Below are 17,125 nucleotides of genomic sequence, written 5' to 3' on the forward strand. Positions count from 1 at the left end.
TCTATTCTTCTTGGAAGCAGACATCCTAACTCCTGGATTTTCACTTTTTTTTTTTTTGAGACAAAGTTTCGCTCTTTTTGCCCAGGCTGGAGTGCAATTGCACAATCTCCGCTCACTGCAACCTCTGCCTCCTAGGTTCAAGCGATTCTCCTGCCTCAGCCTCCCAAGTAGCTGGGATTACAGGCATGTCCCACCACGCCTGGCTTTTGTATTTTTAGTAGAGACAGGGTGTCTCCATATTGGTCAGGCTGGTCTCGAACTCCCGACCTCAGGTGATCTGCCTGCCTCAGCCTCCCAAAATGTTGGAATTACAGGCGTGAGCCACCGCGCCCGGCCTGGATTTTCACTTTTTAATCAATTACACTGTTTCAGCCATAAACTTTTTTTTTCCATTTTTTTTTCTTTCTTTTCACAACTTGTCCTGTAACTGAACAGCCATAAACTTTTAAAATGACTGCTTTGGTTGGCATTTTCTTCGTCAAAATTCTTCAGTGGCTCAGTTGCCTGTAACATAAGCTCACAGCCCTTAGCCCAACATCCTTTCCCTCCCCAGTCTGCCCGTCCTTGCCTTTCGGGTGTTATTTCCCACTGTCGTTTACCAGGGTTTCCAAAATTGTGCTATATTAAATGCTAGTTCATTGGAATGTTAATACATGTTTCACACACACAATCAGCAGGAGAAAATATTTCTATAGCCAAATGACATTGATAAACAGTGTTCTTATACAAAGTTAAGCCTGTTTCTTTATTATAAGACTTTTCAGATACTTTCCCAGTGCATAGTGTGAATCTCCACAAAGCAAGTGAAACATGAATAGCTCCCTAAACTTACTTGACCACAGAATGCTTCATTCTATCTCCATGGAAACCACTTGTGAAAGTCTCCTACTCCAACTTTCTTCTCCAACAAAACTCACCTGTTTGTGATCATCTGAACTCATTTTGTGCTCTTGCCTTTATATAAAAGAGAAGTTCTGTGAAATGTTGAAGAAGCAGGGTTATGGCACTAGTAATGATCCAGGCACTATACAAATTGTTAAAATTTTCCATTATTTTAGTTCAGAAGCCCTAACCATAGGTATTCTAACAGTGGATTGTGGAACCCAGTATGAGTGTTTGAGACATGTTACAAAATATAGGAGCTATTTTTAAAATGAATCCATTTAATAATACTGCTAGATGCTGTGAGAGACAGGGACTCCCCGGCCCAGCACACACGCTTGAGCAGGAATGGAGACATGGGCATGGGTAGGCAGGCTGGTGGTCAGCAGATACCCTTTCTGTCCCTCCTCTGTGACAATCACCCCCAAGTAATTTTTGGGATTCAGAATAAGGCAGCTGCTCTCCCATCCTGGTTACTACGAGTCGCTCTTGGCAGAAAGGACCACAGACGGAGAGCTTGGCACTCACTCCAACTTTGCCAAAAAGAGGACAACCACCAAAGTAGTAGGTAAAAACACAATTTTAGCAGCAGTGAAATAAAAAGAGGAAGTGAGGATGGGGCCAGGCCGCAACTATAATTAAACTGTCTGTTTAGGAGAAGCTGAATCCAGAAGAAACACAAGCTGTAAAGTGAGAGAGGACAGGGAGCAGGGCCGAGAGAGCAGGAGAGGACAGGCTGTCACCAAGCGCTGCTTGGACTCTGCCCTGAAAGATTTGAATTGGACACTGTCCAGTCACGTGTGTGGCAAACCGTACTCCAAGCACTTTTCTCACGGCAGAGGAAGGAGCTGCCGTGGCTGTACCCCTGAACGCTCGTGGGGCCAGCGATGTGTGCTGGGCCTCTGTAATGGAGGACCTCCAGTGTGCAGACAAGGCGCCGGCAGTGCCCACGGAGGGCTGCGTCCTGGGTCCTGGGTGAAAGTCACAGCTGCTGAGGAAGCGAGAGCTCCATCTGGATACCAGAGACCGCTGGGCCATCAGTGCAGCAGGAACCGCCATGTGAGAGCCGCGGCCAGGCAGCCCCACGTCACGTGGCCTGCTCCAGGCAGCCCCATGTCAGGGGGTCGAGTCCCCCCACCGCACAAGGCCTGCTATGGGCTGCCCCATGTCAGGGGGTCGAGTCCCCCCACATCATGAGGCCTGCTCCAGGCAGCTGTGCTCTTCTTCTTCCGTCTGTAACCAGCTCCAGTCTAGGGCCTGAAAGTCAACAGACATGTTAAAAATACAACAGCCACCAACACATTTCAGGTTATTTTTCCTCTTCAGGAGGCAATCAGGACAATTGAGAAATATGCTAAAACCCAGCCAGGCACAGTGGCTCATGCCTATAATCCCAACACTTTGGGAGGCCAAGGTGGGCAGATCATGAGGTCAGGAGTTCGAGACCAGCCTGGCCAAAATGGTGAAACCCCATTTCTACTAAAAATACAAAATTAGCCAGGCGTGGTGGCAAGCTCCTATAGTCCCAGCTACTCAGGAGGCTGAGGCAGGAGAATCACTTGAACCTGGGAGGTAGGGGTTGCAGTGAGCTGAGATCGTGCCATTGCACTCCACCCTGGGCAAAAGAGCAAGACTCCATCTCAAAAAAAAAAAAAAAAAAAAAAAACAAAAATAAAAAGAAATATATTGAAACTGCTTTATTGGCTGGGTATGGTGGCTCATGCCTGTAGTCCCAGCACTTTGGGAGGCAGAAGCGAGCGGATCGCTTGAGGCCAGGAGTTCAAGACCAGCCTGGGCAACATAGCAAGACCCAGGCTGCATAAAACAAATAAATTAAATACAAATTAAAAAGCCAAACCCTTTTATTAATAAGTCTTGTGACTGCACGGTACTCTTAAGCTAGGTTACATATTCAAACTGTACAGGATATTTTCTTTGAATTGGCTCAGAGTCCTTGAGATTCTGTGACTGTGGGAATTAGAAAGGCAATGTCAGTACCACCGTGGCTCACAGCACTCACTCCCGTGCTCACTGTAGGTAGCTAATCTCAGTTATGGATTTCCAGCCTCACCACATGACTTGGCCTGATGAGACTTCCTCTTCCTCCCACAGACATGCAAGTAAGCAATGAACTGATCAAAACATTATCGTGCCAGGAGGAGGAGAGCAGCAAGAGATACAGAATGTCCACAGACTGGAGGAGGACATGCGACTACATCAGCAAAGGCTGCAATTCACAGTGGTATCCCTTGTAATTCTTCCAAAAGCTTAAAGTTAGGGGAGGTTAGCAAGTGATTAGCAGGTAAAGGCCATGTAAAGATCTAAGCAAATGATGCAGGATTCTCTCAACAATGGAAACTTTGTCTTAATGTACCTGTAACTTGGCTAGTTTTCTCATAACTAATACTACCTACCACTAAGCTCCAAGGCCCTGAGGACAAGGCCATGGCTGGTTCCTGCTCCCAGCCCAGCACTCAACACACAAATACTCAGCAGTAGTACCAATGGTGCAGGTGGGGACAGGCTTCTGGGAACAATGCTACCTTCTTCCTCATCATCGGAATTAAGTGTTCCAAGGATTAAATAAGATAATGCATACATGTAGTTGTAAGCCTTCAATAATTGTTAGCCATCACTATTATTATGAATAATAAAAAATGTGTACTAGAAAATTATAAATATACACTGAAAAAATCAGCTGAATGTGGTGACACACGCCTGTAGTCCCAGCTACTCAGGAGGCTGAGGCATGAGAATCACTTGAACCCGGGAAGCGGAGGTTGCAGTGAGCCAAGATCATGCCACTGCACTCCAGCCTGGGTGAGAGAGAGAGACCCTGTCACAAATAAACAAGCAAACAAACAAACACTGAGGTTGAGGATAATGCCAGATTGCATTTCCATTTTCTTTTCTATTTTGCCATAGAAAGAAAGGACATGGAATCACAGGAGGCTCACACAAGCTGTTACCGTGAAACTCTGGTCTTGTTCCCTCACGGTGTCCTGTATGGCATTTTCTAGCAGGGTGCAGAGGTTATGTGCTTCAGCCACCAGTTCTTCACTAAAGAAAATGATCAAATTATTAGAAAGTGGTCATTATTAGTTATCAGAGCTAACACTGCTATTTTAAAATATGCTAGAGAGTTTTGATAATACTTTTTAAATGAAGTAACAATTATTTTGATCCTGAGTGTCTTAAAACACCAACCCATTGACTAATACTTTCATTCATCTTGTTATGCACTTTCCACATATGAGCGTTACTGTCCAAAATGCAAAAAAGCAAACAGATCTCAATAAAAAAGTCAGAAGTAAAAAGAGCTCTTTCTGCTTTCTGACTTGCTAGATAGCTGAATTTAATTTTCAAACTGCCAAAATCTAAAGATATTCTCCAAATCACCTGTTTTCCAATTTTTGAAGTAGACAAAAAAAAGGTCAAGGAATTTATCAGGGTTCACAGTTCCTTGGAATCTGTTGAAAATCAAGTTCTGGGATTTGGTTTCATCTAATCTGATCTCTCTCTTTTCTATAATAAGAAACCCATGTTTCCTCTGAGGACTGGGCCACAGTGAGAAAGAGCAGCATGTAATAAAACATCCGTCTTTTTCTAACCTCAGCTCTATGCTGTGGGGAGACGAGAGACATCCTATATACCCAGGTCCACCTTTCTAGACCTTTGAGGACATCACTGAAGGGAATAAGCCACATAAAGGAAGACTGCCCTGGAACTCCTCTCACTCTGCAAAATGTGACAATCTGATGGCAGGAGCTCAGAGCATATTTTTGCCAAGCCTCATCTATGGGGCCTCTAGCTAGCCTAAAGGCTCAGTGCCTGCCCCAGAAGGGAATGGAACAGGCTCCCGGTCTAGCTACTATACTCCAGGAGCTCATGAGAGGTTGGGGAAATAATTTTTATTTAAAAAAAAAAAAAAAAAAGGGCCGGGTGCGGTGGCTCACGCCTGTAATCCCAGCACTTTGGGAGACCAAGGCGGCCGGATCACCCAAGGTCGGGAGTTCGAGATCAGCCTGACCAACAGGCTGGAGAAACCCTGTCTCTAATAAAAATACAAAATTAGCCAGGCCTGGTGGCTCATGCCTGTAATCCCAGCTACTCGGAAGGCTGAGGCAGGAGAATTGCTTGAACCCAGGAGGCTGAGTTTGAGGTGAGCTGAGATCGTGCCATAGCACTCCAGCCTAGGCAACAAGAGCGAAACTCCATTTCAAAAAAAAAAAAAAAGGCTGGGTACAGTGGCTCATGCCTGTAATCCCAGCACTTTGGGAGGCTGAGGCAGGTGGATCACAAGTCAGGAGATTGAGACCATCCTGGCTAATACGGTGAAACCCCATCTCTACTAAAACTACAAAAAATTAGCCGGGTGTGGTGGCATGCACCTGTAGTCCCAGCTGCTCGGGAGGCTGAGGCAGAAGAATCACTTGAACCTGAGAGGCAGAGGTTGCAGTGAGCCAAGATCGCGCCACTGCACTCCAGCCTGGGCAACAGAGCAAGAGTCTGTCTCAAAAAAAAAAAAAAAAGAGAGAGAGAGAGACAGTCTCACCATGTTGCCCAGGAGGCTTGCCTCGAACTCCTGCGAACCTCCTGCCTTGGCCTCCCAAAGTGCTAGGATTACAAGCGTGTGCCATACAGCCAAGAGAAAATTAAGTATCCAAGTTCACATAAACACCAAAAGAGGCTACAAACTCCCAAGGACAAGAACAAGATTCTTCAAAGCAGACTGTATTGAGATATAATTTACATACCATAAAGCTCACCCATTTAAAGTGTACAATTCAAGGGTTTTTGTGTATTTACAGAGCTGTGCAACCATCACCATATCTAGTTTCAGAATGTTTTCGTCATCCTCAGAAGAAACCTTGAATTATCAGTCACTCCCATCCTCCTCCCCTGCCCCAGGTAATCATCGGTGTTTCCCATGCCTAGAGATTAGCCTGCAGGAACCCATAGAGCCCTGCACACAGAAGGTGTCAAACAAAACAAACCACAGGAAGAGATGGACGTGGGAGCAGAAGTGGCCTACAGTGTGCTGGAGAACGGGCGGAGGGCTGCTAGACACAGACTGCTGGGCCCCAACCCTGAGCTCTCAAGTGAGGTCTCCAGCAGGACCTGAGAATTTGATGATGCGCTGCTGGCCCAGATGAGACTTGACGAAAGCTCAGACCTGAGCATCTATAACGGAGGGAGAAGCTGTTATTCATGACTGACTAAGGAACACCTTGGTCAGAGTGGTATTTCGTGAAGATTAATTCAACCACACAGGGCCTGGCAGCAGAAAGGCAGGAGGCAGGAGGCAGAAAGCCCTGCCCCCACCTCTGCTGCGATGGTTCAGGCAAGAGGAGGGAGAGGACGGGAAGAATGGGAAGGTCAGTGGCACCGGGAGGAGGGGGGTGACTCGGTAACTCAAGGTACTGGTAGGGTGAGTGGGGGCAGATGGCTCAGGGGAGATGAAGTGGGCCTCCCTGAAGGGAATGTGGCTTCCTATGGATAAAGGGTAATAGCATGTGCCTGACCAGCATTTCCAATGTTCTCATTAAGCAGTTAGTCATCCAAGCCTTGGACAAAGAAACTAGTTAGTAAGTTTCAAGGGACTATGAGAGCCAAACATGTATCACTTTTGTCCCCACAGGACCCAGCAGATGCAACAAACATCCAGAGAGGTGGTAATACCATCAGACAGACATTTACCAGTGACAAACGCCTCCATCCCCGATCTCCTGACATGCCCTTGACGGTCACACTTGGCACTGCTAAGGAGGACCTACCTCTTCTTGGCTGGCTCAGGTAAGCTGTTGGAGGCCGTGGAGGGCTGAGACATCAGCTGCCCAGGCTGGCTAAGTCGAGAGGCATTCATGCTATCCGGGCTTCCACTGACAGGACCACGGACCTTGCTCTAGGGGACAAAATCAAAAGAAATTAGGAGCCAAGTGATGAATCACATTTTGCATTCACGCCACAGTATTTTCTTAGGAGACAACTGGCTGCCAGAGGCCAGAGCTAACCCTACAGCCTACCAGTCGGCACCCCCACCTGCGGGTCAACTGGTGCTTCACATCTGGCTTCAAAAGTGTTTCTGTATCAACGGGGACTTTTGAGGAAAGGATTCTAAATTTAAGGAGACCTGGGTGCCTACATTAATTTGCAGACTTTTTTATTTTCATCAGCTTTACTGATTGATTATGATTGAGAGTCTCGCTCTGTTGCCTGGGCTGAAGTGCGATGTGCGATCTTGGCTCACTGCAACCTCCACCTCCGGGGTTTAAGCGATTCTCCTGCCTCAGCTTCCCAAGTAGCTGGGATTACAGGTGTGTGCCACTACACCCAGCTAATTTTTGTATTTTTAGTAGAGACGGTGTTTCACCATATTGGCCAGGCTAGTCTCGAACTCCTGACCTCAGGTGATCTGCCTCAGCCTCCCAAAGTTCTGGGATTCATGATCCACTGCATCCAGCCCCTTAATGAACTTTTACAAGAAAAGAACAGGAAAGTATTTTTACTGTTTTCCAGGTAGAAGACAGACACACACACAAAGGCTATGGGAATTCCTGTGGCTTGCATCCTCTATGACCTGGCTGAGAAGAAACAAGGACACCCTGACTCCCAAGGGGCTGCAGCCACTGCCCCTCCCAGCCCGAAGGGTCAAGCAGGGGTTCCCATTCCAGCTACCTGAGCCTCCTCAGCTCACAGCCCACGACCGCCGGCCAATCTTCAGGTCACCCCTCCGCTGATCTCTGCCCTGCATGGTCCCCAACCCACCCATGTAGCCCCCCAGGCCCCGCACCTGACACTCACTTCGGCCTGCAGTCCTTCATCCCCTCACGTGTCCCTCAGGCCGTGGAACCATCCTGGCTCCACATCCTCCCCTCCAGCGAAACCTCAAGGCCCACACATCAAGGAGCCATGTTAAGCACCCAAGCCTCCCGTTCCTGGTCCTCCTGCTGCACCTTCCCTGCTGACCATGCCTGGGGAGAGGCCCAGCATTGGCCTCCTGTGCTTCTGCCCTGGACCGAAAGTATGGCAGGGGATGGCTCCTGCACTGCCTGGCTCCCTCCCAGCCAGGCCCTGCCCCAGCTCCTGCCCCACCCTGTTCTGTGCTGCACAGCAGCGGCTCAACTCCAGCCCCGCTGAGCGGCCCTTCTCAGTGCTGAGGTTGGCCAGGGACTCAGATCCTCCAGCTGCCTGGAGAGGGACTTCCCCAAATCCCAGATGTGATCATATCCCTACACTCAAGTTCCTTTAATATCAAGGGAAAAGACAGATACTGCCATGTGTCCTGTGTGCTTTGAAAATGGACATGGGCCAGGCGTGGTGGCTCACGCCTGTAATCCCAGCACTTTGGGAGGCCAAGGCGGGTAGATCTCTTGAGGCCAGTTCGAGACCAGCCTGGCCAACATGGTGAAACCCCATCTCCACTAAAAATACAAAAATTAGCCAGGTGTGGGGGCATGAGCCTATAGTCCCAGCTACTTGGGAGGCTGAGGCAGGAGAATCACTTGAACCCGGGAGGTGGAGGCTGCAGTGAACTGAGATTGCGCAGCTGCACTTCGGCCTAAGGGACAGAGCGAGACTTTGTCTCGAAAAAAAAAAGAAAATGAAGCGTGGCCCACGTAAGCTCACCCTTGCCTACCTCAGCAGCTTCATCCTCCATTGTGGCCTTCCCCACACACACCAGCCTGTCCCCACTCAGAACACACTGACTTCCCAGGCTCTCTGCCTTTGATAAAGCAGTGTCTCTGTCCTGGAACATCCTCACTCTTCAGCTGGAACAGCTCCTTGTGAACCTTCTTGTTGCTCCCTCTCCTCTAAGACAAGCTGGAGCTCCCCCTGTGCACAGAAACTGCAGCTCATGCCTCCTGGAGCTGCTTCCTAGCCCTTCCTGCCCTGAACGGCTCTCACTCATGCCTCTGTCTGTGCCCCTCGAAGGATCAGGCCCTCCTGGGAACAGGTGCCATGCCTTCTCACCTGTGTGTCTTGCTGGGCATATAGTTAGCATTCAGTAAATGCTCAATGGATGTAGATGGCACATCAGGCTATCACCTGCGCATACCTGCACCTCCCTCTCCTCTTCAGATCCTCTCTACCTCGTCATCCTGTTTTCTCCCGTTCCTCTCTTCTTACAGGAGGATGTGTCAATCATGCTCCCAAGGCATGCCCAGTGCTCTGGCATGCGACCCCAGCCCCTCTGTTCTCTGCACTGTGTGTGGATTGTCCCCTCTGCCTTTGACAATGAGAATCTCCTAAAGCACCATCTCCTGCTTCCACCATGAGCAACCATCTCCCTCTCTCCTTCCCTTTGCTCTTAAGGGAAACTGATACCTAAACACTCTTTCATCCATGTCACCTTCTCTGCAGCCTTTCACAATGGGGCTTGCAGTCCCAACAGCTCTGGCTCCCACAACACGGCCAGGCCTGCCCGTCTCAGTTCTTGGCTGTTTTGTTTCCCATTTCCCCACCATGTGGCATCCCATGGACTCACAGCTACGTTAAGACGGTGTGCACAGAAAGCGTGGCTTACTGCACTGAGGGCAGTGCAGACGCAGACGATGGTCAACCAAGTTGCACTGCCGTGCATGACGGTGGGCTGAATTGGTGGCCCTAAGAAGGATATGCCCACATCCCAACTCCTGGAGCCTGTGAGTGGGACCGTACTTGGAGAAAGCGTCTTTAGAGATCCTGAGATGACATCACCCTGGACTATTTGGGTGGGACCCAAATCCAATGACAAGTGTTCTTGTAAGAGTCACCCAGATAAGGGACACAGGGGTCCCATGAAGACAGAAACAGAGACTGGAGTCACACACCAAAGAACGCCTGGAACCACCAGGAGCTGGAAGAAGCAAGGACAGTCCCTCCCCAAGAGCCCTCAGAGGGAGCTCAGCCCTGCTGACACGGGACTTTCAACTTCTGGGCTCTAGAGCTCAGATAACACATTTGTTTTTGTTTTTAGTAGAGACAGCTCTGCTGCCCAGGTTGGAGTGCAGTGGCATGATCACAGCTCACTGCAGCCTAGAACTCCTGGGCTCAAGCAATCCTCCCACCTCAGCCTCCCCAAATTGCTGGCATTACAGGCATGAGTCACCATGCCTAGCCCAAATTTCTGTTGTTTTAGCCCCTCAGTTTGTGCTAATCTTTACAGTAGCCGCACGAAAGTAATACACAGGTGAATGAAAACGATTAGCACAGGCCCTTCCTCTGACCTCCCCGCTTACACCAAGTCAAAGAACAGCGACGTAAAGCCCGAGCAGCAGCTGAGTGGGCTGCTGGTGGCTCTGTGGTGTCCTGTGTGGGATGGCGGCGGTGCACAGAGGTGGAAAGGCACAGGAGGCTGCTAGGCCAAGGGCCCGGGACCACAGCACTCACTCACACAAGCAATCTTCAGGAGATTCCAGAGCTCCTTCTGCCGCTTCTCCTGCAGCCGGACAACAGTCTTCTCATCCTCATTCATTAAGCTCACCACCTCTTCCACCTTGGGCAACAGTTCCAGCGCCTTCTGCTTGCAAACCACAGTTTTACTGCAAAGAATAAACATGGCAAACTAATGGCATTTGGGCTGGAGAAAGCAGAACCTGTGGCAGCTGTGCATCCAGTCAGCAGCTGCAGAAAGTCTCTTCATGAGGTCCAGCGAATCAGAGAGGAGGGAGAAAGGTGACCTCATACCTGCATCTCCCAGTCCTTCCTCCAGAGCAGGAAGGTCGGGGCTCATACCTGAGCTGCGTATAGATCACTCGCACTTTCTTCTCGAAGCTCTGAATTGCCTGAAGCAGCAGCCGTACCATTTCCTGACTGTCACCCTCAGTTCGCTGGTCTGGAGAGAGGGAGGGTAGCATAGATCCTCAAGGAAGCCAGCAGAGAGTAGTGATGCCCCATAAATGAGATAAGGAGAAGCCCAAGGCAGACACAGAACCCCACTTACCTCGAGGTTTTTCCCTTAGTCTCCTGTACAGCTCCCTTGCTTGCTCCTCTCTAAAATATACAAAGAAGTTCTGTCTAGACTTGAGGTCAAATATGGCTAATTTTTACATTTTTTTGGTAGAGGTAGAGTTTCACCATGTTGCCCAGGCTGGTCTTAAACTTCTGGGCTCACAAGCAATCTTCTTGCCTTGGCATCCCAAGGTGCTGGGATTACAGATGTGATCCACTGTGCCCAGCCAAAAACATTTTTTTTTTAAATTAGCTGAGCATGGTGGCATGCACCTGTAGTCCCAGTTACTTGGGAGGCTGAGGTGGGAGGACTGCATAAGCCCGGAAGGTCGAGGCTGCAGTGAGCTATGATTGTGCCACTGCACTCCAGCATTGGCAACAGGGCAAGACCCTGTCTCTTAAAAAAATAATACAAATACAAATAAAAGAACTAGAGGAGAATAAAGGGTTAATTAGAGAAAATACAGAATCAAAGTTCTGACATTTGGAGCTCCTGTCCTAAGAATCCTAGTGAGAGAATCAGGGAACACTGCTGAGCTCACGGTGACACAGCCCTCAAGCGGCTGACCTGGCCTGCCTGGTTCCCTCCATCTGTACGCCAGGAGTACATGTGATCTCCTTCAGGTAGGAGTGATCTGCCTAGACCCCTCCGCCCCTCCCGGAGCCAATGCCAAATACCTGACAAAGACTCAAACGAATGGTTTCCAGGTCCGAACTCCTAAGCCTCATCAGGTTCTTCCTTCTCTGTTTTACTTTCTGCTCTGAGCTATGTCTGAGTCAGGGTGGGTGGAACAAATCAGGCGAGTCTGCTACAGCGGTAGAGGCTGCTTGCATTTTACAGCCTTTACAGATTATGGCCTGCGTCTCAAATGCATTATCTGAATTCATCCTTACAACTTCATGAGTTAAGACTGTTTTTCTTGTCACTGAACAGATTTGGAAACTGAGGCTCGGTGATGATTTGCTGGAAGTGACCCCACAGGGAAGCATGCTCTAGAGAATGGTTCCGCACAGCCACTGAGGGTGCCCTTGACACACACACCGAAGCTCCAGGGCTGTCTGTGTGTGCTGGGCACAGAGGGGCCCCCCAGCCAGTACTCACAGGTCGTCCAGCGTTCCCCCCTGCTTCCGGCCCATGGGGCTCCTCTGTAAGTCCACGATGTCGGTCTGCAGAGCCATCATCCGTTCTACCAGGAGTTTCACTTCGTTCTCCTAATGGAAAAGCTGTGCTAATGTCAACTGGTGTGGTAGGCGCATGCTGAGATGCAAGATCTGCAGGGGAGCGAGACCAGGGGACCAGCCACATTCCCTGAGGACCCTCAATGGACTGGCTCAAAGGACTGTGGACTGTGGGGTCTGAATGGCTGCGCTTGCATCTAGGGTCCACCGCTTTCTAGCTGTGTGACCCCTTGGCAAGTTACTTACCCCCAGCTACAGTTTCCTTTTGCATAAAATAGGCTTCTAACAGGGCCATCTGAGGAGTCACGTAAGATGAAGTACTTAAAGCCTCTGGCATGGTGCCTGGCATACAGAAGATGCCCAAGACACATTACTTTCTCTTCTCTTCATCTGTCTATCCCGATGCTATCTGGGCAGGGAGGCCCAGACTGTTTTATTTCACAGATTATGAGTCCCAAGATGGGGAGGAGCACTCAGCCCTTCTATGGTTAATATTCACCATTAAACACACATATACTCCATCAGTACTGATTCATAAAAATCGATACTAAGACACAGGTGAAGATCCTTGCCCAAGTACACAGGGGAAAACAGGATAAGTCCAGGAAAAAGCCCCGGACCCTGACTTCAACCTTCAGTTTGTGTGAGGTTCATTAAGTCACACGTATTTCCTTTGCCTTCATAATTAACGTTTTTTGGTGACATCTGATTTACGCTGCCCTGAGACTTTCTGCCTAGACCTTTTATTTCCTATGGATTTAGCATCCCAACAAAATTAGTCAAAAACCTTCGACAAGAGGGAGTGTTGATCATCCATCCAATGCCCTTCCTAACAGGAAATGGTCTTGGCTTTTCCCCAAGGGAACCTAACCCTTGCTTCTTATTTAAACCTGGACCATCTCTGTCCATTCATGCAGCTCTTGCATCTGGCCACAGAGGGGCTCCCTTCACTGGCTACTCTCTTGGCCTCTTTTCAGCTGGTCCAGTTAAGCTCAAAGCATGGTGAGGAACACCTGATTTTTGACAGAGATCAACCCAGTGTTTGATGAGAAAGTGAAAAGTGGGAGCACAAAACCTCACCCCCTTGGTAAGTTCCGAAACCCAAAATGAGTCTCCTACCCGCCCACAGAGCTCCACAGCCTGCTCCATTTCCCTCCAGGCCAGCAGCAGTTTATCTGATGCTGAAAAAAAATTGAGAAGGAAAAACAAAACAAAACAAAATAAAAACACCACAAAACTGAAACAGAAATAAGCAACTCAATTATAATAGGACAAAAGAAACCTTAGAAAGAGAAAAAGAAAAAAAAATGTGTCTTTAAACTCATTGCAAAGTGCACACTCACTGATCCCAAACTCGGTTTGCTCGCTGTACTTCTCCAGGTCAATCTGGATGCTGGTTTTGAAGAAATCCAACTTGGCCTTGAGCTGCTGAGACATGGAAGCCATGGAATTCTTCATTTTGGAGAGGCAGCTGTTGTTTCGGAGGAGATTCATCCTGCAGGGACCACAAGGAACAGTCTTGGAGCATCTCTGGGATCCAAATTCCATTTCCTGTACAATAACAAAACCCCCTCAAATGTCAAGGGAGGTCCCTGCTATAATTATTATCATCATCACTATTATTATAGCAGCCACTTATAACCCAAGGACAATTTCCTAGCCCTCAGCAATGCCTGAACTGAACTGACATCAGTTCATTTGCACTGAACTTGACATCAGGCAAAGGAAGACACAAAAGGCCCATAATGTTGGCAAACGAGTCACAATGCGGAAAGAGTCCGTAAGTCCCCAGCAGCATGGTCAGGGGAGTTTTGCTAATCCACATGGTAGTGAGCTCCTCTGGGTTCCCAATCCAGCCACAGCTTGGCCAGCCCAGCTTCAGTTCCACACTCCTCACCCTGTGCCAACCACACTCACCTCGCCAGGTCTAAAGGGGCCTCCGTCAGTCCAGCCCACCCAACCGCTTCCCGTCCATCCAAACCAGTGTCTCCCTTTTGTTGCTCATAACGGTTGCTTCTGGGTCCCTGCCTCAACCACCTCCCTGTGGCCAAAGCCACCAAGCAATTTTAAATAAATTAAGTTTAAAAAAAAAAGCCTGGCACGCTACATGGCGGCTCGCTGTCCCTGCTGCAGCCGGTTGCAATCTTCCTTCAGGGTCTGGATGCTGTGCCAGACCTGGCCCCACACCTTCCTCAGCTGGAAGAAGGCGAGATTCCTCTTGGGCTCTTGAACTGGAGACAGAGACACAAGCAATTGTCAAAGAATAACCACAATAACTCTCCTACAATTAACCACATCCTGCCTTTGACACTACTGGCACTTTCACGTTTTGTACCTACTATAGGATCATGTAACTTTGGAGGGTGTTATGCCTGGTTACTGTCACATACATGTATTTGTACCAACAGCATGTACCAGTGGTCAATAAGTAGCTGCTGATTTGAAGGAACACTTTACGAACCATTGGACACATATGTATATAGGGCCATATATTTTCAATAGAATTTTTTTTTTTTTTTTTGAGACAAGGTCTCGCTCTTGTCACCCAGGCTGGCATGCAGTGGGGGTGATCATGACTCACTGCAGCCTTGAACTCTCAGGCTCAAGTGATCCTTCTGCCTCAGCCTCCTGAATAGCTGGACTACAGGCATGCACCACCACATCTGGCTAATTTCTAAATTTTTAGTAGACTTGCGAGCTTACTATATTACCCAGGCTGGTCTTGAACTCCTGGGCTCAAGTGATCCCCCTGCCTCAGCCTCCCAAAGTGCTGGGATTACAGGCGTGAGCCACCACGCCCGGCCTAGGAGGTTGAAATTAACTAATGGTTTCCTGTACTCTCTCTTGCCTGGCTACTCCTTGCATGTCCTAAATAAGGAAGGCTGCCCTGAGGACTGGCGATACTAATTTCCTTCACGTGGCTCCCCCTTCCTTAGTCCAGTCTCCCTTCCCTGCCTTGTCCCACATATTATAACGGATTATTTAGAAAAACAAAACAAAACAAATTCTTACGGATACAGCTGACACTTTCAGGTTGGGGCCGTGGGGAGATCTGAGTCTCATAGGTGATTTTACTGTTGTCAAAGAGAAAAACAAGATCCATGTCCAATGTGCGGCCCTCATTTAACTGCAAAGGGACAAGGACAAAATGAATCTTGTGGATCCAACCCTCTCTTTTCTAACTAATAATGAAGAGGTTCCACAGCTTTCCCCACTGTTCAGCAAGAGCATCATCTTCAGCCAGCAAGTAGGAAGCATCCATGAAGTGTTTCACGTTTCCAGCCACACTTACTGTCTGAACACACTCTTTATTTACAAACGTATTACATTCTATTTTACTCTCTGTCTTCCCTGGGAAGTTCAGAAATTCACTATATACTTCCCTATGCAATGATTATTTCTCATATGATAACTTTAGCTCCACAAGTCAGCTGAGAAGGTCTTTTTGAGCAGAGGTCATGTCTTACACAGCTATAGTTAACACAGGTGCCTAACCCAGTTCTGTACACAGAGGCCATCATAAATACTTTCAGTTGACTCAAGAAAGTGCAGCATCCTTTTTTTTTTTTTTTAGTACACTTGGAAGAGGGCCAAGCAGGCAACTTGAGAGATTCGAGTGTTACAGCATCATTTTTTGCAATAAAGGCAAGAGAATGGTCTTGGAGGGTTTGGAAGTAACAAGTCCAGCAAGGAGATTTGTGTTTCCTATGAGGCCACACAGAGGACACCATACTCCAACTTAAAAACCAGCCAGGTATCCGCACTGTGTGATTAACAGACTACATGACAAAGCAGAATCGAAATCTGAAAGTGTGTTGAGTTTCCCAGGAGGAACAGCCAAGGTAAACAGGGTGGTGTGTACGAAGCCAGGGCTCACCTTGCCGTCTGAAATACACTGAGTGGCAGGCTTATCGGGGATCAACGCCAGGCCCGCTTCCTGCAGCAGCTCCTGGTCCTCCTCTGGGATGCCCGTGTCCTGCTGGATTCTGGCCTTCAAGCTCTGCAGACTCTCATCCTCTGTCACAGGGTAGGTGTGGATGGTGCCCGTGACCATGTTCAAGATATGAACCAGCTGCAACACAACCCAGATGTTACTGGAAAACCGATTTCTTCAAGGAGATGCCCATCTATTTGCCTAGGTCCTCTCTCTGCTACTCCCAACATTTCCCAACCACACAAAGCAAGGGCCTAGCTTGAGGGAGGGAGGTCATGTGCCATGTTTCGCATGTTTTCATCTTTCATAGTCCTGTCTGTGGCTATGACCTCATAGCCAATGTCAATTAGCACAACTGTCCTTTCTTTACTTATGCAGAAAGACTGATGCAGGAGCCTAAATTTCCTCACTAGGTCAGCTGGCCCCATCCCCTGCTCTGTCCTAAGAACTGCATGTTCCACTGGGGACCCCAGCTTTTGCCTCAGGGCTAACTTGGCTCCACACTCACCTTTAAGTTTAAGATGTCATCCAGGGCCTTGAAGCAGCCGTTGGGCCCATACGTGGGATCTGTGCCCCTCTGTCGGGGGTGCCACATCAGCATCAGTTGCAGCCACTTCTCCAGTCGCTCAGCCAGGACACTGTGGAGAGGAGCAGAATGTGTGAGGAGACACTTCCAGCCAATGTTGGGCTACAGTGTGCGTCTCCCAGTATACACACAGACGGCAGCCAGTAGACGGTGATTGAAAATGAAAATGGGTTTATCAGAAACAGTATAAACATTTCCAATCAATTATTCAGGTGTTCACACCTCTCTCCTGAATTCCAAAATACCCCCAAATCAGAGATTGCTGACCTCCAAATGGCTGCATAAGAATGACCCATGAGAGCTGGGCACAGTGGCTCATGCCTGTAATCCCAGCACTTTGGGAGGCCAAAGCAGGTGGATCACTTGAGGTCAGGAGTTTGAGACCAGCCTGGCCAACATGGTGAAACCCCATCTCTACTAAAAACACAAAAATTAGCCAGGCGTGGTGATGCACACCTGTAATCCCAGCTACTCGGGAGGCTGAGACGGGAGAATCCCTTGAACCTGGAAGGCAGAGATTGCAGTGAGCCAAGACTGTGCCACACTGCACTCTAGCCTGGGTGACAGAGGGAGACTCTGTCTTAAAAAGAAAGAAAGAAAGAAAGAAAAAG

General features: G+C 48.6%; 1 protein-coding gene across 5 annotated transcripts in view; it reads right to left on the reverse strand.

Annotated features, from left to right (window-relative positions):
• Positions 1–718: 718 nt before the first annotated feature.
• The window catches only part of IKBKB (inhibitor of nuclear factor kappa B kinase subunit beta), a 60,753-nt gene continuing 44,346 nt past the window's right edge, over positions 719–17,125 (reverse strand). For all 5 annotated transcript variants that reach the window (XM_031013757.3, XM_031013758.3, XM_055349195.2 and 2 more), the window contains 13 exons: positions 16,437–16,566; positions 15,872–16,066; positions 15,007–15,121; positions 14,102–14,225; positions 13,338–13,489; positions 13,114–13,175; positions 11,918–12,027; positions 10,808–10,857; positions 10,600–10,699; positions 10,259–10,406; positions 6,660–6,787; positions 3,852–3,942; positions 719–2,139 (listed from right to left, as the gene is read on the reverse strand). In XM_031013757.3, the coding sequence (XP_030869617.1) occupies positions 2,074–2,139; positions 3,852–3,942; positions 6,660–6,787; positions 10,259–10,406; positions 10,600–10,699; positions 10,808–10,857; positions 11,918–12,027; positions 13,114–13,175; positions 13,338–13,489; positions 14,102–14,225; positions 15,007–15,121; positions 15,872–16,066; positions 16,437–16,566 (1,471 nt within the window). In that variant the 3' untranslated portion in view covers positions 719–2,073. The remainder of the gene's footprint in view (positions 2,140–3,851; positions 3,943–6,659; positions 6,788–10,258; positions 10,407–10,599; positions 10,700–10,807; positions 10,858–11,917; positions 12,028–13,113; positions 13,176–13,337; positions 13,490–14,101; positions 14,226–15,006; positions 15,122–15,871; positions 16,067–16,436; positions 16,567–17,125) is intronic.

This window comes from Gorilla gorilla, chromosome 7, assembly GCF_029281585.2.
Source record: "Gorilla gorilla gorilla isolate KB3781 chromosome 7, NHGRI_mGorGor1-v2.1_pri, whole genome shotgun sequence".
In the NCBI taxonomy this organism is placed as follows: Eukaryota; Metazoa; Chordata; class Mammalia; order Primates; family Hominidae; genus Gorilla; species Gorilla gorilla.